The sequence below is a fragment of the Tamandua tetradactyla genome, chromosome 7 (assembly GCF_023851605.1).
Source record: "Tamandua tetradactyla isolate mTamTet1 chromosome 7, mTamTet1.pri, whole genome shotgun sequence".
Classification (NCBI taxonomy): domain Eukaryota; kingdom Metazoa; phylum Chordata; class Mammalia; order Pilosa; family Myrmecophagidae; genus Tamandua; species Tamandua tetradactyla.
Window position 1 is genome coordinate 124,610,141 of NC_135333.1, and position 25,693 is coordinate 124,635,833.

The 25,693-nt window shown below is 35.7% G+C and overlaps 1 protein-coding gene across 5 annotated transcripts in view; it reads right to left on the reverse strand.

The window, feature by feature from the left end:
• R3HDM2 (R3H domain containing 2) overlaps positions 1-25,693 on the reverse strand; it is a 301,698-nt gene that overhangs the window by 172,964 nt on the left and 103,041 nt on the right. For 3 of the 5 annotated variants that reach the window (XM_077111138.1, XM_077111141.1, XM_077111139.1), the window contains 2 exons: positions 22,254-22,316; positions 20,761-20,877 (listed from right to left, as the gene is read on the reverse strand). In XM_077111138.1, the coding sequence (XP_076967253.1) occupies positions 20,761-20,776 (16 nt within the window). In that variant the 5' untranslated portion in view covers positions 20,777-20,877; positions 22,254-22,316. The remainder of the gene's footprint in view (positions 1-20,760; positions 20,878-22,253; positions 22,317-25,693) is intronic. The other 2 variants (XM_077111144.1, XM_077111129.1) reach the window with 1 other exon arrangement.

Genomic DNA, 25,693 nt, shown 5'->3' on the forward strand with positions numbered 1-25,693 from the left:
ATCAATAAAGAAACAGAGAAGTTGAATATTACAATAAATGAGCTAGACTTAACAGACATTTATAGGACATTACACCCCACAACAGCAGGATACACCTTTTTCTCAAGTGCTCATGGATCATTCTCAAAGATAGACCGTATGCTGGGTCACAAAGCAAGTCTCAACAAATTTAAAAAGACTGAAATCATACAAAATACTTTCTCAGATCATAAGGGAATGAAGTTGGAAATCAATAATAGGCAAAGTGCCAGAAAATTCACAAATATGTGGAGGCTCAACAACACACTCTTAAACAACCAGTGGGTCAAGGAAGAAATTACAAGAGAAATCAGTAAATATCTCGAGGCAAATGAAAATGAAAACACAACATATCAAAACTTATGGGATGCAGCAAAGGCAGTGCTAAGAGGGAAATTTATTGCCCTAATTGCCTATATAAAAATGAAGAAAGGGCAAAAATTCAGGAATTTACTGTCCACTTGGAAGAACTGGAGAAAGAACAGTAAACTAACCCCAAAGCAGTAAAAGGAAAGAAATAACAAAGATTAGAGCAGAAATAAATGAAATTGAGAACATGAAAACAATTGAGGAAATTAATAAAACCAGAAGCTGGTTCTATGAGAAAATCTATAAGATTGATGGGTCCTTAGCAAGACTGACAAAAAGAAGAAGAGAGAGGATGCAAATAAATAAGATCAGAAATGGAAGAGGAGACATAACCACTGACCCCACAGAAATAAAGGAGCTAATAACAGGATACTATGAACAACTTTACGCTAACAAATACAACAATGGACAACTTCCAAGAAAGGCATGAACAACCAACTTTGACGCGAGAAGAAACAGACGACCTCAAAAAAACAATCACAAGTAAAGAAATTGAATCAGTAATTACAAAGCTTCCCAAAAAGAAAAGTCCAGGACCAGACGGCTTCACAGGTGAATTCTACCAAACATTCCAGAAAGACTTAGTACCAATCCTACCCAAACTCTTCAAAAAAATTGACGTGGAGGGAAAGCTACCTAATTCATTTTATGAAGCCAACATCTCCCTCATACCAAAACCAGGCAAAGATATTACTAAAAAGGAAAACTACAGACCAATCTCTCTAATGAATATAGATGCAAAAATCCTCAACAAAATTCTAGCAAATCAAATCGAGCAACACATTAAAAGAATTATACATCATAACCAAGTAGGATTCATCCCAGGTATGCAAGGATGGCTCAATATAAGAAAATCAATTAATGTAATACACCATATCAACAAATCAAAGCGGAAAAATCACATGATCATCTCAATTGATGCAGAGATGGCATTTGACAAAATTCAACATCCTTTCCTGTTGAAAACACTTCAAAGGATAGGAATACAAGGGAATTTCCTTATAATGATAAAGGGAATATATGAAAAACCCACAGCTAATATTGTCCTCAATGGGGAAAAACTGAAAACTTTCCCCCTAAGATAAGGAACAAGACAAGGTTGTTCACCATTGTTATTCAACATTGTGTTGGAATTTCTAGCCAGAGCAATTAGACAAGAAAAAGAAATACAAGGCATCAAAATTGGAAAGGAAGAAGTAAAACTATCACTGTTTGCAGAAGATATGATACTATACGTCAAAAACCCCGAAAAATCCACAGCAAAACTACTAAAGCTAATAAACAAGTACAGCAAAGTGGCAGATTACAAGATCAACATTCAAGAATCTGTAGTGTTTCTATACACTAGTAATGAACAAGCTGAGGGGGAAATCAAGAAATGAATTTCATTTACAATTGCAGCTAAAAGAATAAAATACTTAGGAATAAATTTAACTAAAGAGACAAAAGATTTATACAAAGAAAACTACAAGAAACTGTTAAAAGAAATCACAGCAGACCTAAATAGATGGAAGGGCATACCGTGTTCATAGATTGGAAGACTAAATAGCAGACCTAAATAGATGGAAGGGCATACCGTGTTCATAGATTGGAAGACTAAATAAAATTAAGATGTCAATTCTACCTAAATTGATTTACAGATTCAATGCAATACCAATCAAAATCCCAACAACTTACTTTTCAGAAACAGAAAAACCAATAAGCAAATTTATCTGGAAGGGCAGGGTGCCCTGAATTGCTAAAAGTATCTTGAGGATAAAAAAGAAGCTGGAGGTCTCACGCTGCCTCCTTTCAGGCATATTACGAAGCCACAGTGGTGAAAACAGTATGGTACTGGCATAAAGATAGATATATTGACCAATGGAATCAAATAGAGTGTTCAGATATAGACCCTCTCATCTATGGACATTTGATCTTTGATAAGGCAGTCAAGCCAACTCACCTGGGACAGAACAGTCTCTTCAATAAATGGTGCCTAGCGAACTGGATATCCACATGCAAAAGAATGAAAGAGGACCCGTATCTCACACCCTATACAAAAGTTAACTCTAAATGGATCAAAGATCTAAACATCAGGTCTAAGACCATAAAACAGCAAGAGGAAAATGTAGGGAAATATCTTATAAATATTATAATTGGAGGCGGTTTTACACACCTTACACCTAAAGCAAGAGCACTGAAGAAATAAATAAAGGGAACTCCTCAAAATTAAACACTTTTGTGCATTAAAGAACTTCATCAAGAAAGTAAAAAGACAGCCTACACAATGGGAGACAATATTTGGAAATGACATATTGGATAAAGGTCTAGTATCCAGAATTTATAAAGAGATTGTTCAACTCAACAATAAAGAGACAGCCAATCCAATTACAAAATGGGAAAAAGACTTGAACAGACACTTCTCAGAAGAGGAAATACAAATGGCCAAAAGGCACATGAAGAGATGCTCAACTTCCCTGGCTATTAGAGAAATGCAAATCAAAACCACAATGAGATATCATCTCACACCCACCAGAATGGCCATTATCAACAAAACAGAAAATGACAAGTGCTGGAGAGGATGTGGAGAAAAAGGCACACTTTATTCACTGTTGGTGGGAATGTCAAATGGTGCAACCACTGTGGAAGGCAGTTTGGCGGTTCCTCAAAAAGCTGAATATAGAATTGCCATATGACCCAGCAATACCATTGCTAGGTATCTACTCTAAGGACATAAGGGCAAAGACACAAACGGACATTTGCACACCAATGTTTATAGCAGCGTTACTTACAATTGCAAGGAGATGGAAACAGCCAAAATGTCCATCAACAGAAGAGTGGCTAAACAAACTGTGGTATATACATATGATGGAATATTATGCAGCTGTAAGACAGAATAAACTTATGAAGTATGTAACAATATGGATGGACCTTGAGAACATTATGCTGAGTGAGACTAGCCGAAAACTAAAGGACAAATACTGTATGGTCTCATTGATATGAACTGACATTAGTGAATAAACTTGGAATATTTCGTTGGTAACAGAGACCATCAGGAGATAGAAATAGGGTAAGATATTAGGTAATTGGAGCTGAAGGGATACAGACTGTGCAACAGGACTGGATACAAAAACTCAGAAATGGACAGCACAATACTATCTAACTGTAATACAATTATGTTAAAATACTGAATAAAGCTGCATGTGAGAATGATAGAGGGAGGAGGGCTGGGGACATATTGAAATCAGAAAGAAAGATAGATGTTAAAAACTGAGATGGTATAATCTAGGAATGCTTAGAGTGCATAATAATAGTGAAATGTACAAGGTACAATTTTTTTTTCCTGGATAGCTTCAATAATACTTTATTTTTCTTTATTAATGCAGAATTTAAAGAATGAACAGTACTTCAGTGCTGACAGAATTTCTTCTCTTGGGTTTTTTGGCCCATGGAAACTGCAGTTATTGCAAGCTTCAATTTTTATACTTATATACCTAACAGCCTTGATGGGGAATTGCCTGATCATCACTGTAACCTCCCTGGACACATGCCTCCACACACCTGTGTACTTCTTCTTAAGGAATCTGTCTTTGTCTGATCTTTGCCTCATTTCTGCAGTTGTACTAAAAACTGTTGTTAACTCATTGACTAACAACAACTCCACCTCACTATTTGAGTATTTTACTTAGGTATTTATTGTGGTTTCTTCAGCAGCTGCAGTTTTCCTCCTCACAGTAATGTCCATTGACTGTTATGCTGCAATTTGCCATCCCTTGCACTATGACATCATCATGAACAGGAGAACATGTGTAAGGATGGCAGTCATGTCTTGGTCCAGCAGTGGATTGTGTCCCTTCTACATACAGTAGGTACCTTTTCTTTATCCTTTTGTGGACTCAGTGAAATTCAACAGTTTTTCTGTGATATTCCCCAATTGCTAACTGTTTCTTGTTCAGAGCATATAACTACAGAAATTTTGCTCATTTTCATTAATGCAGTACTTGATTTATGCTGTTTTATCTTCATCCTAGTCTCATACATCTATATCTTCTCCACTATCAGAAAGATCCCCTCTGTGCAAGGAAGTCAAAAGCCTATTATTCCACTTGCCTCCCACACCTGGCAGTTCTTGCACTTTTCTTCTCTACTGCTTTCATTTCTTACCTAAAACCCATTTTGGGGTCTACATCATTCACTGATCTCATCCTATCTGCTTTCTATATTTTATTGCCTCCTTCCCTTAATCCCATCATATACAGCCTGATAAATAAGGCTATGATGACAGGTTTGGAGAAGTTGATCATTAGAAAGCTATTGAAAAAGGAGTGTATTATTGTATTTCTTCAAGAGCAGAGGCATTCAGCTCCTAATATTTGTTTAAGAGTCAATGTAAGCTGGTATCATCAACTCTGATTATCTCCAGCATTTTTTGGAAATATGGTGCTTTTCCTTGGCCAAAGTGGCAGTAGTATACTAAATAGTTATTAATGAAGTCATGTTTGGGTCTGAAATATATCAGTTTCTGAGCTGCAGTACATAATCTGGTTGTTTGAATTATGTAACTCAATGTCAGCTATTCTTAACTTTAATCTGCTCCCCTGCATTTTAATTTATTTGTATTCTATTTACAAATATTCTTTTTTTGTATTTAATTTTTTTTTATTAATTAACGGAAAAAAAGAAATTAACCCAACATTTAGAAATCATACCATTCTACATATGCAATCAATAATTCTTAACATCATCACATAGATGCATGATCATCGTTTCTTAGTACATTTGCATCGGTTTAGAAAAACTAGCAATATAACCGAAAAAGATATAGAATGTTAATATAGAGAAAAAAAATAAAAGTAATAATAATAGTAAAAAAAGAACAAAAAAAAAAAAAAAAAAAACCTATAGCTCAGATGCAGCTTCATTCAGTGTTTTAACATGATTACTTTACAATTAGGTATTATTGTGCTGTCCATTTTTGAGTTTTTGTATCTAGTCCTGTTGCACAGTCTGTATCCCTTCAGCTCCAATTACCCATTATCTTACCCTGTTTCTAACTCCTGCTGGACTCTGTTACCAATGACATATTCCAAGTTTATTCTCGAATGTCGGTTCACATCAGTAGGACCATACAGTATTTGTCTTTTAGTTTTTGGCTAGACTCACTCAGCATAATGTTCTCTAGGTCCATCCATGTTATTACATGCTTCATAAGTTTATCTTGTCTTAAAGCTGCATAATATTCCATCGTATGTATATACCACAGTTTGTTTAGCCACTCGTCTGTTGATGGACATTTTGGCTGTTTCCATCTCTTTGCAATTGTAAATAACGCTGCTATAAACATTGGTGTGCAAATGTCCGTTTGTGTCTTTGCCCTTAATTCCTTTGAGTAGATTCCCAGCAATGGTATTGCTGGGTCGTATGGCAATTCTATATTCAGCTTTTTGAGGAACCGCCAAACTGCCTTCCACAGTGGTTGCACCCTTTGACATTCCCACCAATAGTGGATAAGTGTGCCTCTTTCTCCGCATCCTCTCCAGCACTTGTCATTTTCTGTTTTGTTGATAATGGCCATTCTGGTGGGTGTGAGATGATATCTCATTGTGGTTTTGATTTGCATTTCTCTAATGGCCAGGGACATTGAGCATACAAGGTACAATTTTAAAAATGTTTTTGCATGAGGAAGAACAAACGAATGTCATTATTGCAGGGAACTGAAAATAGATGGTAATTAATATTTTAAAATGACACCTTCTGTGTGAGACTAAAGCAAAAATCTTTATTTGTTACAAAATTTATATTTTGACTACTGCATTTCCTAATATAACTTATGTAGACAGCTTAATTGAACTCTATAAGTACATGGAACCTAGGGTAGGACATGAAATTTTGGTGGTTTGTCCAGAGTGATGCCCTGATAAATCCCAAAGTGATTTGAACAGTGAATAAAAAAGTGTTTTCAAAGTCCCCTTGGGGGAATGTTGAGAAAAGGGGAAATTAACTTCCCCAAGTTGAATTCTTGATATTCTCACAAGCAGTGGGGCAACCAAAACTATAAGCTGAGCCCCCAAATCTTGGAATTTGTTCATATGAAACTTAACCCCACAAAGGATAGGTCAAGCCTACTGAAAATTAGGCCTAAGAGTCACCCCCAAGAAAACCTCTTTTTTTGCTCAGATGTGGCCTCTCTCTTCAGCCAACACAACAAGCAAATTCACCACCCTCCCTCTGTCTACGTGGGACATGACTCCCAGGGGTGTGGACCCTCCTGGCAACATGGGACAGAAATCCTAGAATGAGCTGAGACTCAGCATTAAGGGATTGAGAAAACCTTCTCTACCAAAAGGGGGAAGAACAAAATGAGACAAAGTGTCAATGGCTGAGAGATTCCAAACAGAGTCAAGAGGTTATCCTGGAGGTTATTCTTACTCATTAAATAGATATCACCTTGTTATTCAAGATGTAATGGAGAGGCTGGAGGGAACTGCCTGAAAATGTAGAGCTGTGTTCCAGTAGCCATGTTTCTTGAGGATGACTGAATAATGATACAGCTGTCACAATGTGACTGTGTGATTGTGAAAACCTTGTGTCTGATACTCCTTATCTACCTTGTCAACAAAGGAGTAGAACATATGGAATAAAAATAAATAATAGGGGGAATAAATGCTAAAATAAATTTAGTTTGAAATGCTAGTAATCAATGAAAGTGAGGGGAAAGGGCTATGGTAGGTATAATTTTTTTTCTTCTTTCCTGTGTTCATTTTATTTCTTTTTCTATTGTCTTTTTATTTCTTTTTCTGAATTAATGCAAATGTTCTAAGAAATGATGAACATGCAACTTAGTGATGATTTTGTGAATTACTGATTATGTATGTTGTTTTATTTTATTTTTTAGTAAAAAAATTAAAAAAAAAAAAGAAAACAGGATTCTGGATTTATAAAATGTAACTTGCTGAGAGAAGAAAAATGATAGCAACCTTAGGAGTCTTGACCAAAATGTAAAACTCTTTGTTGATATTATTCATGCGGAAAGTGGGATTTAATTCATTATAAAGCTCAAAACTGTTGCAATAAATTATCTTTTTTATAAGATCACTACAGTGGAGTTGCACCACATAATTTTAACTATAATCCTTACTACACGTTTATCCTAGCAGAGAATTTAAATATGAGATCTTGGGTAAAGAAAATTCAATAAAGTATTCTGTACAGTATAGTTGGAAAGAGGTTTCCTTCCCAGTTTTGCACTTAGGAGACTATGATCTTGAGCAGCTTCTTTAAACTCTTGGTGGCTTAGTTTCCATTATCTGTAAAAGGATTTAATGATAAGTACTTCATGAGGCTGTAAAGATTAAATGAGGTAATATACAGGTAAACTGTTTGGACACATGGAAAGTATTCCAATAAATGTCAACTATTATTACTGTCTTCCCTAAACTAATTCAATGAGATCAGTCAGTACTTTTTTTTTTTTTTTTTAACATGGGCAGGCACCGGGAAGTGAACCCAGCTCTCCAGCATGGCAGGCAAAAATTCTGCCAGCTGAGCCACCATGCCTGCCCCAGAGTCACTATTTTTAAAGAAAACTGAAAGAATATAGCTGTGATATGATTTGTTTCACTGCTCCTCCCAAACTGAAGATCCTGTCTGCTTAGAATGAACAGAATAGGCAGGACCAGAGTGACACTCATAGAGCTGTTTTCTCTTACAGACAAATATTCTCAGATACAATCTAATATTCCTATGTCAGAGGAGTTTCTGTCCCACAGCTACCAGGAAAATCAACTGTGCAAGGAACAAACAAGTAAATTACAATGTATTATTAAGTGCTGGCTACAGCAGCTCACACGGTTAAATGAAAATAGGGGTTGGGGGTGGGTGTTGTGCTATCTAAATCAAACTGGAGAAAAGGTTTCTTAAAGGAGGGATGTTTAAGCTTAATCCTCAAGGACAAATAGTATCTACACAGAGAAGTGGGGACACAGACCTACCGAGGTTCCATAATGACCAGATGGATAATTTTGGGGAAAATAACCTAATCTTGCTAAGCCTCAGGTTCATCATCTATAAAAATGAGAGATAGTAACAATACTCCTTTTGTAAAGCTATGTGGCGGTTAAATGAGATAATGAATGGAAAATACTTAAAACAATGCCAGGAACATAGCTCAAGCCCAACAAACAATATCACTACTACAGTATATGGGTCACCTTGATAGTTTCCCAGAATTGCAAATATTGCATAAAGAAAGCATTAGGTATTCTCAGAGAAGTAGCTTGAGAAGAGGCTAGAGAGGTTAATGGAAACAGGATAAAACATCTTGTATACTAACAGATGCAAAAAACATGTAAAGGATTTTCAGGAAAGAGTTATCAGATTTTGTATTTTAGAAAGATTAATTCTACTAAAACATGGATAGCTTAGAAAGAAGATGAACTAGAGGCAGGGACACCAAAAAGAAAAAAAAGATAAAGGTTCTAGATGTAGAATCAAAGAAAAAGAGATTCTGACCAGAGAGGCATTAAAGAGGTAGAATTTTTAAGACTTAGTAATGTATGAGATGTGATGACAAGAGAGGAGGAGTCACTAGACATCTAAGTGACTATATAGTACAGTTGCTCTCAAAGTATAGCCCAGGATCCTGGGAATATCCAAGAATTTTTCATGGGACCTGCAAGGTCAAAACTATTCTCATAATAATAATAAAACTTTGTCTCTTTCATCCCCATTCTCTCATAAGTATATAGTAGAGTGTTCCAGAAGCAACATAACTGAGTGAAAAGGCAGATATGAGACTCCAGCTGTCTTCTATTAGTCCCAATATTAAAAAGATTTGCAAAAATGAAAAAAACTATGCAACTATTCTCACTAAATTGTTTTGTTGTTGCTGTTTTTTTGGAAAAACTTATTTTTTATAAAAATATGTTATGTTAATAAGAAACGGTTTATTATTTTTATGACTATTTTTAAATTTCTCAGTTTTAATATATAACATGCTGTGCTGGCTTGAAAGGATATATGCCCCCTAAGAAAAGCCATGTTTTAATATAAATCCCATTTCTTAAAGGTAGAATAATCCCTATTCAATACTGTATATTTGAAACTGTAATGAGACCATCTCCCTGGTTGATGTGATTTAGTCAAGAATGGTTGTTAAACTGGATTAGGGGATGACATATCTCCACCCATTTAAGTGGGTCCTGATTGGTTTACTGGAGTCCTATAAAAGAGGAAACATTTTGGAGAATGAGAGATTCAGAGAGAGCAGAATGACATAGCCACGAGAAGCAGAGTCCACCAGCCAGCGACCTTTGGAGATGAAGAAGGAAAATGCCTCCCAGGGAGCTTCACGAAACAGGAAGCCAGGAGGGCAGACGCTAGCAGATGACACCACATTCGCCATGTGCCCTTCCAGCTGAGAGAGAAGCCCTGACTGTGTTCACCATGTGCCTTCTCACTTGAGAGAGAAAGACCCTGAACTTCATCAGCCTTCTTCAATCAAGGTATCTTTCCCTGAATGCCTCTGATTGGACATTTCTATAGACTTGTTGTAATTGGGACATTTTCTTGGCATTAGAACTGTAAATTAGCAACTTATTAAATCCCCCTTTTAAAAAGCCATTCCATTTCTGGTATATCACATTCCAGCAGCTAGCAAACTAGAACACATGCTAATACTGATACAGGAATAACCTACATAAACAAAAGCTCTTCTCAATAAGTTTTAAGGGTTGAAAGGAGCTCTGATACCAAAAATGGTGAGAACTACTGGTAATATTTCCATCTATTGAGATAGGAATACCGAAGAAGGAACCAGTTTTAAAGAAAGATGATAAAGTTTTGTTTTCTACATGGTAAGAATGATGTGCCATTGGGATGACAAGATCAAAATGTCTAATAAACTATTACATATGTTGGCCTGGATATCTAGATTATCAAACTGTAAGAAGTTGAAGCCTTAGATTTTGAATGGGGTCACAACAGCCAAGTACCTGGTGAGTAAAGCGGCAGAGCAACAACAACCAAAAAAAGCTGAGTAGAGGCCTTAGCATACAACAATATTTAAGAGATAAAGAAGAGGAAGAAGACTCCATATAAAGGAAAATGAAAATCATAAAAATGTGAAGTAAAAGTGAAAAATAAGAGAGAAAGCTGTAAAATGGAAGGAGAAAGCTGATTGCATCTTTAAAGAAAAGCAAAAGCCAACAACAACAAAAAAACAATCCATCACTGGTAATGGCAGGGAAAAATGAAATGCAGCATTAACCCCAAAATCTCATTTTAACTAAGCATTTCTATCTCTTCTTATATAATACTTTTTTCTTAACAGAATGGTTTTAGATTCATGTCCTTTTCCTTCTTTTCTTTGTTCACCCTCTGCAAAAAATGCAAACAAGAAAATAACCAAAAGGAAGAGATGGAAAGAAAAGAAAAGATCTTGGATAAAATATGAGATGGGAGTCTACTGAAGCAGTGACTCAAGGAGAAACATTCATTCATTCAACAAATACTTACTGAGTAACCGCATTTTACAGGGCATCATGACAGGCACTACTGAAAAACAGGTGACTAAAATACCTAGCTATGCCCTTAGTTCATCAGCAAAAGTGAAGGACTGGCAATGGAAATAAAACTTTCCTGATGAAACTGGCAAAATCAAAGGCAACTCTATTCCAAAGGTGGCTCTAGTAGATTACCAGAGCTCAAAATCACCTCATTACTAAAATATGTTTTAATTACAGAAAAAATTCCAAAAGAATTTTCTTCAAATGTTTGATAGCTATGTAGATCTGTGGCAATGCCATACTTCTCTGAATTTTTGTGAAATATAGAGCTAAAACTTCAAAAAATCCTTGTATGTATACTAAATTGTCACAAATGCTGATGTAAGCTCCAAAACTAATAGTAGAGGCTAGAAGAGAATTAGTAAATAGAGGCTCTTACACTGGTGAGGCTGCTTTAACAGGTCAACTCTATCCTTTAAGTGCAGAATCGTATGTGCTTTGAAATTTATTACTTTATTGTATATGTTATTTTTTTTTTAAAAGTTAATTGTGATGACAAATGCACAGGTATATGATGAAAAAATTAATGTAATCATGTACTGCATTAAAGAATAAAGAATTTTAAATCTTTTTTTAAAAATGCAGAACTGTGATTTTTAAAATATGGCCATTCATTTGAGAAAAGGACTAAAAGGATAATAACAGAAAAAGCTTGTTGCTTAATGAGTACAAAGTTTCTGCTTGGGATGATGAAAAATTTTGGAAATAGTGATGGTTGCACAACACTGTCAAGGTAATTACTGCTACTGAACTGTACACTTAAAACCGGCTAATTTTATGTTACATATATTTTATCAATATTTTAAAAAGAGAAGTTGATGAAAACATCCAAAATTTAGCATTACATATACAGAGAACTCTGAAAAAGAAAGAATACATTATGATGCACAAGCTGTCACTAAAATTTCTCCACCATCATCATCTCACCATGATAGCTGACCTATTTCTAGCTCTAAACCTGTTTCTGATTGATTTGTAACCTTCTGGAAATAGCTGAGCTTCAACACAAACTGAACATCAGAAATATCCTTTTTGTCTGAGCTCTATGTGGGCTACATCCCCCCCACCTTTTTTTTTTTTTTTTTTTACATGGGCAGGCACTGGGAATTGAATCTAGGTCTCCAGCATGTAGGTGACAACTCTGCCATTGAGCCACCATCCCACCGCCCCATCCCCCTTTTAAAGAGCTGGAATAAGGAAAGAATTACTTGACAATATTATATAACAATGGATATTCCTAATGCTAAAGGAAACCGTAAGTGTTGAGAAGGGAGGAATTCCACTCCAATTCTCACTAACGCGGAATAACAGGGATGAGATTTACCCTCCTGGAAGAAACAAATGAAAACCAAACAAAATGTATGAAACAATGCTTTCTGAGACATTGGATATCAGCCAATGAAGAACATTAATTCCTGAGAGAGGAATAACAAAAAAGATGGGGAATATGCCTGCCCAAAATTAATGCCTCAAGTGTTTATAAGCCATGTCACATGGAAAGGGAACCCAGGCAGAGTCCAAGAGGCTTGCTGAGGGGAGAATACAGGAGTGGGAGTCTGAGAGGGCCAAAGAGGCTATAGCTGACAGGGCAGAGTAATTTAAGTTGCAGATTGGGAGAAAATATTTGGAAACCACATATCTAATAAAATATTTGTACCTGGAATCTATACAAACTTTCATAACTCAACAGTAAAGAAACAAAAAATTTAGTTAGAAAATGGGTAAAAATATGATTGCAGCACAATGGTTCCATGCACTAGGATAACTTTCCAGACACCTACAACCTCCAGATGGGTCCCTGGACCAGATAAGTCCCAAAATGTAGAAGGGGCCAGCCTCTCCAGAACATCAATTAATTTCATCCCCATATCCCATATTATTGACAACCCCTTACAACATGAAAAAGTTAGAATAAGCATTGCCCAAATACTCCTAAAGAGTGGGAGAAAGATCAAAGATGATGGTGGAGTTATACAGAGAAGGGAGAGTTTAACAAACGAGTATGACTGCTGAACCATTATATCGATATTTCTTTAAGTCTCTAGGATCTTAGAGCAGCTAGAAGTAAAAATTTTAAATTGTGGAATTGTAACCCATACCAAACTCTGAAATCTGTTGTACAACTAATTGTTGTTTCAGAGCACCACAATTTGTTTGAAATTTACTGCTTTTGTATGTTTCATTTTTCACAAAAAAAAGTTGATTGTGATGGTAAAAAAATATTTATTTCCTCTAGCCTCCAATGTTCTGAAACAGCCAGAAGGAAAAATCTGAGATGATGGTATGGTAGCCCATGACAAGCTCTGGGATCTGTCCTATAACTACTTGTTGAAGAGTGGTTTGAAAACTACTGCTTTTTTTCTTTCTTTGCTTTGTATATATGTTATATTATATAATTAAAAAAAATTTTTAAAAAGATCAAAGGCGATGGTCAAGTTATACAGCGAAGGAGGGTTTAAACAAATGAGTGTGATTGCTGATTCATTATATTTATACTTTCATATTTATATATTTTTATTTCTTTTAGTCTCTAGTATCTTAGATCAGCTAGAAGTAAAAACCTAAAATTGTAGAACTGTAACCCATACCAAACTCTTAAATTTGTTCTACAATTAATGGTTGTGATGTGCTTTGAAATTTATTGCTTTTTTGTATATATGTTACTTTTCACAAAAAAGAAAAAAAGTCGACTGTGATGATAAATGAAGTTTTATGACGACATTGTGAACCACTGATTGCACACTTTGGATGATTACATGGTATGTGAATATATAATATATATCAATAAAAACAAAGAAGACAAAATAAAGATCTTTACAGATACAAAAGAGCTAAAATAATTTACTGTCCTAGTCCCTCACGCAGTTGGAAATCTGAACAAACACAAAGCAATAAAGATTGTCAAAAATGTCAATTATGTAGACAAATATGAAAGGGTTTTCTGCTCATTATTTAAATATCTTTAAAATATAACTGACGGAGGGCCACAGTGGTTCATCAAGTAGAGTTCTTCCCTGCCATGCCAGAGACCTGGGTTTGATTCCAGGTGCCTGCCCATGCAAAAAACAAAAACAAACAAACAAACAAAAAACATAACTGACCCATATAGAAAGGCCAAAGCCCAGATAACTTCACCCCTGAATTCTACTAAACATTTAAAAGAGAATTATACCAATTCTTCAAACTCTTCCAAAATAACTGAAGAGGAGAGAACATTTTACAATTCATTTTATGAGGCCAGTAATAATCTGATACCAAAAGCAAAGAAATCACAAGAAAACAAAACTACAGAATAGTATCTTTTTAAGAATATGGATGGAAGATCTCAACAAAAGACTAACAATCTAAATCTAGTGACATACCAAGTGGAATTTATCCCAGAGATGAAAGGTTTAGCATCTGATAATCAATGGGTATAATAAGTCATAGCAACAGAAGAATAAAAACAAAAATCAGATGATCAGCTCAATAGAAGCAGAAAGAGCATTTGACAGTATTCAACACTGAACTTTCACGATAAAAACATTCAACAAACTAGGAATAGAAAGGAATTTCCTCAATCTAATAAAGAGCATCTACAAAATGCCCACAGCTACCATCATACTTAGTGGAAGACTGGTTGTCTTCTGTCTCAGATCAAGAGCAAAACAAGGATGTTCATTCTTGTCACTTTTATTCAATATTGGACAGAGGTTCTAGGTAGGGCAATTAAGCAAGAAAAAGAAGTAAAAGGCATCCAGATTAGAAAGGTAAAAGTTAAATGGTCTCTATTTGCAGGTGAATGATCTTGTTTATAGAAAATCCTGATGAATTCACACATGCCCACACAAAACTACTAGTATTAATAAAAAAGTTAAGCAAAGTTTCATGAAACAAGACCAATATGCAAAATCAATGGCATTACTATACACTTGCAATGAACAATCCAAATGTAAATTAGTAAAAGAATTCCATTTACAATAGCATCAAAAAGAATAATTATGAATAAATTTAACAAAGAAAGTACAAAATTTATAATCTGAAAACTATAAAGCAGTGTTGAAACTAATTAAGATATAAATAAATGGAAAAACATGCCATGTTCAGGGACTGAAAAACATAATATTGTTAAGATGGCAATATTTTCGAATTGATCTACAGATTCAGCACAATTTCTATCAGAATCCCTTATGACTTCTTTGAGGAAATCAACATGTTAGCTGATTCTAAAATCCAAGTGGACTGCAAGGAGCCACAAATAGCCAAAACAATCTTGAAATAGAACAACAGGAGACTCACAATTTCCCAGTTCAAAACCTAGTACAAAGCAACAAGACAGCGTGATACTGATACAAGGACAGACATATTAATAAATGGAATAGAATTGAGAGTCTAGAAATAATCATAAATATTTACAAGCAACTGATATTCAATAAGGGTGCCAAAACTACTCAATGTGGAAAGAACAGTCTTTGAACAAACAGTGCTGATACAACTGAATAGCCATATACAAAAAATGAACCTGGACCCTCATCTCACACTACACCCCAAAAATAATTAAAAATGGCCTAAGTGGAAGAGTTTAAAAATTATGAAACTCTCAGAGGAACACATAGGGGTTAATCTTCATGATCTCAGATTTGGCAAAGGATTCTTCGATATATCTGACACTGAAAGCAAGAGCAACAAAAGAAAAAAAGAGACAAACTGGACTTCATCAGAATCAAAACTTTTGTGCTTCAGAGGACACCATTAAGAAAGTGAAAAGACAACCAACAGAATGGGAGAAAATATTTGCAAATCATTTATCTGATAAGGAACTTATATCTAGAATATATAAAGAACTCCTACAAATCAATACTAAAAAGACAAATAACCCAATTAAAAATTAGTGAATGCTCTCTAAGTCCAACTCTGCAAGGAAAATCACTACCCTCTCCCCTATGTGGGACATGACATCCAGGGGTGAAAATCCCTGGCATTGTGGGACATAACTCCCAGGGATGAGCCTGGCCCTGGTACCATGGGATGAACAATTCCTTCTTGACCAAAAAGGGGAAAAGAAATGTAACAAAACAGGGCATCAGTGGCTAAGAGATATCACATAGGATTGAGGGGCTATTCTGGAGACTACACTTATGAAAGCTTCAGTTAGATATTGTTAATTGCCATAGTTTGCCAAACCCTAACCAAAACTATTCCTCTTAGTTCTAATGAACACCTAGGGCTCTAACTGAGATTGCACAAAAGTATCACATACTAAAATTACTTTCCAGAAACCTACAACCTTCAGATGGTTCCTAGGCCAGATAAGTCCTGAAATACAAAGGGGCCAGCTCTTCCAAGAACATCAACTAGTTCTATCCCCCAACCTATACTGTCAACACCCTTTACCAACATGAAAAATTAGAATGGGCATAACCAAAAAAACCCTCAAGATTGGGGAGAAGAAAAGGAGGAGGAGTTATAATAGGGAAGACTGGATTTACCAAATGAATGTAAGTGCTGAATCATTATAATGATATTTGTTTTAGTCTCCAGTGCCCTGGAGTAGCTAGAAAGAAAAACCTGAAATTGTGGAACGGTAAGCCCATACCAAACTCTGAAATCTGCTCCATAAGTACCTGTTACAACGTACTTGGAAAATTATTGCTTTTTTGCGCACAAGACAAAAGTTTAAAGAAAAAACAGGAGTAAATGTCTTGAATGCCATTGCTTCAAAGATATACAAATGGCCAATTAGCACATGAAAAGATGTTCAAAATCAGTACTCATCAGAGAAAAACAACTCAAAATCATGAGGTACAGGAAAGCCACAGTGGCTCAGCAGGCAGAGTTCTCACCTACCATCCTGGAGACCCGGGTTCGATTCCCGGTGCCTGCCCATGTGGTGGGGACAAAAAACCACGAGGTACCATTTCACACCCACTAGGATGGCTAGAGATAAAAAAGATAACAAGTGTTTATGAGGATGCAGAAAAATCAGAACCCTCATTCACTACTGGTGAGGATGTAAAATAATACTGCTGCTACACATGGCCAACAAAGTACATGAAAAGATGCTCAGTTTCATTAGCCATCGCGGAAATATAAATCAAAAGCATAAGAGATACCATTTCACACCCACTATAAGGGCTATTAAAAAACAAACAAACAACATGAAAAATAACAATTCTTGGCCAGGATGCGGAGAAACAGGAATCCTCATACGTTGTTGGTGGGAATTTAAAATGGTGTAACCGCTGTGTCTCCTCAAACAGCTAAGTGTAGAATTATAAATGGACCCAGAAATCTTACTTGGAGGTATACAGGCCAAAGAATTGAAAGTAGAGACTCAAACAGATACCTATACACCAATGTTCATAAAAGCACTTTTCACAATAGCCAGAAGGTGGAAACAACTTCTAGTTTACAAGCTGCCAAAATGAGATATACCAGAAACAGAATGGCTTTTTAAAAGGGAAATTTATTAAGTTTCAAGTTTACAATTCTAAGGCCATGAAAATGTCCAAATTAAGGCAAGGCTATCAAAATAATCATATTAAGGCACCAACAAGAGGTTGCCTTCACTCAAGAAAGGCCGATGAAGTTCAGGGTTTCTCTCTTAGCTGGAAAGGCACATGGTGAAGTCTGCTAACTTTCTCTCCTAGCTTCTTGTTTCATGAAGTTCCCTCAGAGGCATTTTCCTTCTTCATCTCCAAAGGTCTCTGGCTGTGTGGGCTCTGTTGGTTCTGGTGGCTCCACAGCTTTTTCAAAATGGTCCCTTCTTAAAGGGCTCCAGTAAGCAACCCCACCTTGAATGGGTGGAGACGCTTTCTCCATGGAAACCATCTAATCAAAAGTTACCACCTACAACTGGATGGGTCATATCTCCAGGGAAACAATCAAAAAGGTCCCACCCAGCAATACTGAATGAGGATTAAACTACATGGTTTTTCTGGGGTACAAAACAGATTCCAACCCGCATATAACCCAATGTCCATAAATAGATGAATGGATATTATCTCCATAAAATAGAGTATTATTTAGTAATTAAAAAAATATTGATATGTGCTACCATATGAAGGATCCTTGAAAAATTATGCTAAGTGAAAGAAGTCAGATAAAATAGGCCACAGAGTATAGGATTTCATTTATATTAAATGTCCAGAATAGGCAAATCTATGGAGATGGAAAACAGATTAGAGGTTGCCAAGGTCGGGGGAAATTGGGGTGCGTGGGGAGAGTGAATGCTGATTATATAAAGTTTCTTTAGGTGGTTATAAAAATGTTCTAGAATTAGAAATAGGAGAGTGATATTTGCATAGCAATGTAAATATAAAACTACCGAATTGTATACTTTTTTCTATTAGAGAAGTTGTAAGTTTATAGAAAAATCATGCATATATTCATATATTACCCCTTTTTCAGTTTCATTGAAATATAGTCACATATCATACAATCCATCCAAAGTATACAATCAATAGTTCACAATATCATCACTTGGTTGTGTATTTATCACCACACTCAATTTTATAACATTTTCATTACTCAAAAAAAAAAAAACCTACCAACATATACCATGTCCCTTATGAACCTCCCTTTCTTGATCCTTAGCATTGGTGTTGTACATGTTACTGTTTGTGGTAGTCAGATTCAGTTGTCAACTTGGCCAGGTGAAGGTGCCTAGTTCTACTGCTGTGGACATGAGCCAATGGCATGTGAACCTCATCTGTTGCTGATTACATCTGCAGTCGGCTAGAAGGCGTGCCTGCTGCAATGAATGATGTTTGATTTAATTGACTGGTGCTTAAATGAGAGAGCTCAATGGAGCACGGCCCAAGCAGCTCAGCCCAGGCCTTTGGAGATGCAGAAAGGAATCACCCTGGGCAAAGTTGTTGGAACCCAGAGGCCTGGAGAGAAGGCCAGTAGAGATCACCCTGCGTCTTCCCACGTAAGAAAAAACCTCAGTTGAAAGTTAGCTGCCTTTCCTCTGAAGAACTAACGAAATAAATCCCCTTTTATTAAAAGCCAATCCATCTCTGGTGCATTGCATTCCGGTAGCTAGGAAACTAGAACACTGTTGATGAAAGAATATTAAAATATACTGTTAACTACAATGCACAATTTGCAGTAGGTGCATTTTTTCCCATATACCACTAGAACATTTGTTCTAGTTCATGAAAAAACATTTTTATATTTGTACTATTAATCACAGTCACCATCCATCAGAGGATTCAATGTGTTAAACAGTCATCTGTTTTATCTTCTAGCTTTCCTTCATGTGACATACTCTACTCTAAACCTCCCTTTTCAACTACAGTCACCCACACAATTCAGTACTGTTAATTATACTCACCATATTGTATACCACCCTATTAACAACTTGCATTAGTGTGGTACTTTTGTTAGAACTGAAGAAAGCAGATTCTTATAAATGTATTATTAATAATACATCCATGAATTACCTTAGGGTTCATGTTTGTGATGTATAGTTCTATGTTGTCGTTTAATTTTTAATCTAGAAATATATATACAACCTAAAATATCCTCCTTAACCACATTCAAATACATAATTCAGTATTGTTAATTACTTAACAATGTTGTACTACCATCACTACCATGAACTGTACAGTTTTTTTTTTTTTTTTGCACGGGCAGGCACTGGGAATCCAACCTGGGTCTCCAGCACAGCAGGTGAGAACTCTGCCTGCTGAGCCACGTGGCCCACCCTGAACTGTATACTTTTAAGAATGAAATTTACCAGTAGATGAATTATATTTCAATAAAAAAACTAAATTGACCACTAAAACACAAAACAAAATAAAATATTATGTTAAGTTAAAGAAGCCAGTCTTAAAAGACCTCTTGCTTCATGACTGCATTTACATAAAATACTCAGAATAGGTAAATTTACAAAAATAGAAAGTAGAGGGCAGGCCACAGTGGCTCAGCAGGCAGAATTCTCACCTGCCTGGTGCCTGCTCATGCCAAAAAAAAAAAGGAAGTAGATTAGTGGCTGCCTAGGGCTGGGGTTGGGAGGAAGGTAGGTGACTTAATTGGTAAGGGGTTTCTTTCAGGAGGGATAAAAATGTCTGAAACTTAGATTGGGATCATGATTCTACAACCCTGTGAACATATTTACAATGAATTATACACTTAATTTGTACGGTATATGAATTATATCTCAATAATGTCATTTTTAAGAAAATCTTCTAGAAGAAAATCTTTGTAACTTGGGTTAAGCAAAGATTTTTTTAGATATAACATAAAGTCACAATTCATAAAAGAAGAAAAACTGATAAACTGGTCATATTTAAAATTCAAAACTTCTGCACTGGGCGGGCCACGGTGGCTCAGCAGGTAAGAATGCTTGTCTGCCATGCCCGAGGACCCGGGTTCAATTCCCGGTGCTGGCCCACGTTAAAAAAAAAAACAAAAAAAACAAAAAAAAACTTCTGCACTGAGAACATAATAAAAGACAAACCAAACCAGGAAAAAATATTCACAAATTGCATGTCTGATAAAAGACTTGTATCCAGAAAATGTAAAGAACTCTCAAAACTCAATTAAGATAAAAAAATGGCAAAATATTTGAACTGATATTTCACCAAAGAAGATTTATAGATGGCAAATAGACACATGAAATGATACTCAATGTCATTTGTCATTAGGAAAATGCAAATTAAAACCACAATGAGATACCACTACAAATCTATTAGATTGGCTAAAATAAAAATTGACAATATCAAGTGTTGTCAAGGATGCAGAACAATTGAAACCTATACATTGTTGGGTTAGAAAGCAAAACAGTACAGGCCATTTTGTAAAACACTGTGTCAATTTCTTATAAAGTTAAAAATACACTTACCATATGATCCAGCCATTCCATTCTTAAGTACTCACTCAAGAGAAATAAAAATATTTGTCCATACAAAGACCTGCTCACAAATATTCATAGCATAGCTTTATTTGTAATTGCTGAAAACTGGAAACAACCCAAACGGCCGTAATCAGGTAAATGGATAAACAAATTGTGATACATCTATAAAAACAGACCACTATTTAGCAATAAAAAGGAAAGCACTATTGATACACTCAACAAATAGATGAATCACAAAATAATTATACTGAGTAAAAAAGTCAGAATTCCTTGCCAGAAAAAGAATACATACTTATGATTTCACGCACCTAAATTCTAGACAATATACATCATTCTTTAGTACAGAAAATAGATTAGTGGTTGTCTGGAGATCAGAGGCCAAGGAAATCATTACAAATGGGAATAAGGAAACTTGTGGGTGATGGATAGCTTCACTATTTTGACTGTGATGAGTTCGATGGGTATATACATATTTCAACACTTACCAAATTGCACACTTTCAATATGTGCAGTTTTCCATGTCAAATTTATATCAATAAAGTTATTTAAAAAATTCGGAAAGGGGAAGTCAAAAGTACTTAAGCTGATCACGGAATAACCAACAAAGCACCCACTAAAAGCATTTTTAATTTACATTGCTGAACGTACAGTCAACACTAGGAGAAACTAAACATGGAGAACTACGCAGGGTAGCATATAAATTTGAATTTTTATAAACTTAAAAATACTTCCATTTTCAAAGATGTTCAATCTTCATATGTGACTGATCTTCAGTCAGTAGTGTTAGAAACTCTTCCAGTTTCCCTATACCTCAGTCAAGTACTGTAATTAATGTGATCTGTAAACAAGCATTTAGGTTCTTATACCTATAAGAAAGTCTAATAGGGTTCCTTCAAGTTAAAATATCTGAGTGAATGGTAACTCCAGTAAAAGTAAATCAGCAAAAGAAACTATTATCTATATATTAAGAATTCCCCCATTAGATATATTTATATTACAGATATAGATATTCACCCAAATAGATTTATACTATTTCAAATTTTTATCTAAAATATTATAAAAGGAATAATATAAAAATTCTAAACTGAATTCTTCTTTATCAAAAGGTAAACTCATTGTTTTAAAGTCAAACAAAAAGTATAATATATTCATTAACAAGGAAAAATTATAGAATTTGGGGTGAAGTTTAGTCAGTCAAAACTACTTCACATTCATGATAATTATGCCACATAAGCAATGACATCATCTAACTCAAACTATCATCATTTCTCATTTTGACTATAGCAATATTCTTCTTTTTATTTTTTAATACAGCTGACCTCAATCTTTATTTACTGAGTCTCAATTTCTTCATCTATTAATAGGGACAATAATATTTCCAACCCCATGAAGCTGTGTGAAAATGGAATGAGAATTCATTATAGTACTTAATTTGTTGCTTGGCACATAGAGAATGTTCCATAAATGTTACCTATAATTACCTGAGTAAATGTTCAGCCTCCATGAGTCCAGTGCTGGAATGGCATCACATATAAGAAATAAGTCTAGGCCAAAGGAAAAAAAAAAAAAAGGTTAAAAGCAATTTAAATCTTTATATGAGACCCAAAGAAAAAATAAGAAAAGATCCAATTCAAAATCCCCACAATACTTATTAATACGTTCTTTCTTAATTCCTTTTGCTTACAATGTTTCTCATAACCCAGCACCTGCCCTGAATCCCTACATCCATTTTCACTCTGAATTAACAAAAAAATAGATAAATTTTAAAATCTGCTCATTTGGCTGTTTCCCTTCTATTGATTCATCTCATAGAAAGATCTCATTCCATTTTCTAATATAAACTAATCATAGCACCTTAGTGCTTTTTCGCCCCTTAGTTTTTTACACAAGACAAGTCTAGAAACTGAACTGGCAGATCTAGAAGCTTTTAGTAGAAGCAGAAGTTAAGAGAGGACAGAGAATGAATTTTCTTCTGTGAGGAGAAATGAATATTGCAAATATAACTTGAAATCTCCTCACCAACTCACTGCCCTCCTCCTTCCCCTAAGTGGGACATGACTCCCAGGGGTGTAAATCTACCTGGCAACATAGGACAGAAATCCTGGGATGAGCTGGAACCCAGTACCAAGGGATGGAGAAAACCTTATCTAACAAAAGGGGGAAGAAAGAAATGAGACAAAATAAAGTGTAAGTGGCTGAGAGATTTCAAACATAGCCCAGAGGTTATCCTGGAGATTATTCTTATGTATTATATAGATGGCCCCTTTTTAGCTTATGGTGTATTGGAGTGGCTAGAAGGAGTATCTGAAACTGTGGCGCTGTGTCCCAGTATCCATGCTTCTTGAAGACAACTGTATAATGATACAGCTTGTACAAAGTGACTGTGTGATTGTGAAAATCTTGTGTCTGATGCCCTTTTACGTAGGGTATGGAGAGATGAGTAAAAAAATAAGGATAAAAAATAAACAAATAATAGAGGGAACAAAGGTTAAAATAAATTGAGTATATTGAAATACTAGTGATAAATGAGAGGGAGGGTAAGGGGTATGGTATGTATGAGTTTTTCCTTTTTTCTTTATTTTGCTGGGGTGAGGTAAATGTTCAAAAAATGATCATGGTGATGAATACACAACTATATGGTGATATTGTGAGCCACTGATTGTATACTATGTATAGAATGTGTGTATGTCAAGAATGCTTGTTTGTAAAGTTTTTACAATAAACATATTAAAAAAAAAAATCTCCTCACCAAACTACAGTACTGTTGATGATGATAGTGGTGGCAGCTATTTCAGGACCCTAAGGGCTTGCTTCTGCGTAATGCACTTCAAAATACTGAATGCCAAGTGCCACTCCTGGAGTCTTTAATGTGTCTGAGCCAGTCTGTATTACTAGAAGCCCTCAGAACACCTAAGCCTTATTGTGTTCCATGCTGAAGTAAGGAGTATCACTAATGTAACCATTTTGTTTCCCAACTCTGTTCCATGAATATCCTAATGTTCAAGTTCGTCTTCCCAAAATCTTACAAGATTTCTGTGAAAAAACTCTTCTAGTTTTTTAATAGTCTCTGCACCTCAGGGCTTTGGCATTAGAGATCTGTAGAAACTTGGTTAGGGTTGGGAAGGCAAGGTCAAAGGCAAACAGGAACTGCACACCCTAGTTATTGGCCCTCAACTTTTCACCATCAACTTTTAGTCCTGAAATGTTGCCTATGTAGTAATTTCTTTCCAGAACATGCCTTGCTCCCCACCATACAAAGATATTACTTACTAGTAGTTTTTCCCCACAGGCATTCAACCCACACCCAGATTTACTTGATTTTTTAATGGGCACAATGGGTTCATGCTGAGTGCCTTACCACAATCCAATTTGTCACTCCTCTGACTAAGAGAATCAAGAGCAACATAATGCAAAGCACACACTAGTATTATGTTTTTCTTGCCCTATTTGTAATCTTAAAATTAAAGGTAGAATAATTTCTGGAAGAAGTTTAATTCCTTTCTGTCACCCATTCTCCATAATCTCCAAACCAGCTAGCAGTTTTTTGAGAAAATGCAAAAAATAGCCTCTTACCTAGTCTCTCTACTTTCACTCTTGGCACCCTGTAATTTGTCCTACCCAGAGAAGCACAAGTTTCTTAAAGCACTTATCTTCTTAAAATGCACATTAGATCACTTGGCTCTCTTACTCAACTCCCAATCCCTGGCTTCCACCAATGGCTTCCAATCATTTCAACCAAGGTCTACAGAGCCCTACGTGATCTGCCCCTGCCTACTCTTGAACATACCAAACCATACCCCCCCCATAAGGCCTTTGTTTTTATTATTCCTCCTACCTAAAATGCTTCTCTCCCAATAAAGAAATGATGGCTCTGCTCCCTTCAAGTAACAGTTTATATGATTCTTCATCAGAGGTCCTGACCATCCAATCTAAAGCAGCACTTTCCCGCCTTACTTTCTATCACATTACCACATTTTCTTCATAGCACTTATCGTAATATATAAATTATCTTGTATTTACTTGAAAACCATCTATCTCCCAGATAAGAATATATGCTCCTTTAGGACAGAAATCTTGTATAGCTTGTTCATATCTTTCTTCAATGCCAAGTAGTGGCGGACACATAATAAGCACTGAAATAGTTTTCTAATGGTCTGATTCATTTACAAAATTAAGTGCTTCCTCTGAGGCAGAGTAAACTGTTAAGGTTTTTAAAACTAAATTATTTATATTGCCAGTAAGATGGCCATGCTGTCAAAACACTCTTCTCTTTTTTGTTCTAACAATCTTCCTTGCATTCTCAAAAAGTCCCTTCCTTTCCAAATTTAACATTTGCACTCAGAAACTAAGATGGCAATTGTTATCTGGCAACACTGTTCTCTCAGTCTGTGGAGCTAAATCCTATCTTTTCAGTCAGCAACTGCCAACGATCTGACTACCATCATTGCCCTGAGTGTCTTAGCACCCCGAACAATTTGGCTAAATTGACCCAAAACTACAAACACCTATGAGAAAATCACTGCTGGTAACAGCTGTGTGAAGTACTCCAAACACCTTAAAGACAACCTCATCAGGAGTAGGAAGAATCAGTTCAGCAATCTGACTATGGAAAGCTTTAATAATGACCCTTTCAACAGGAAAACAGATACTTTGTCCTAGCCTTCTAGTCAGCTGTCTTTAGTAGCCAAATCCATCATTTGCAACAAAATGACACTTCTGAGTTCCTAGTTCCATTAAATTATCACTGGTTTAGGCCATAGATAAATCAGAAACTACCGTCAACAAATCTACTCGTCTAGGACCCAAAGCAATCAGTTAATCTTAATGGAGGAGGAGAATGGCCTCTATTCATCTGGAGACAAGTTTTAAAGATTCCAACTGCTGTAACACTGGGCACACCAACATAGAGCTGTAATCTAAA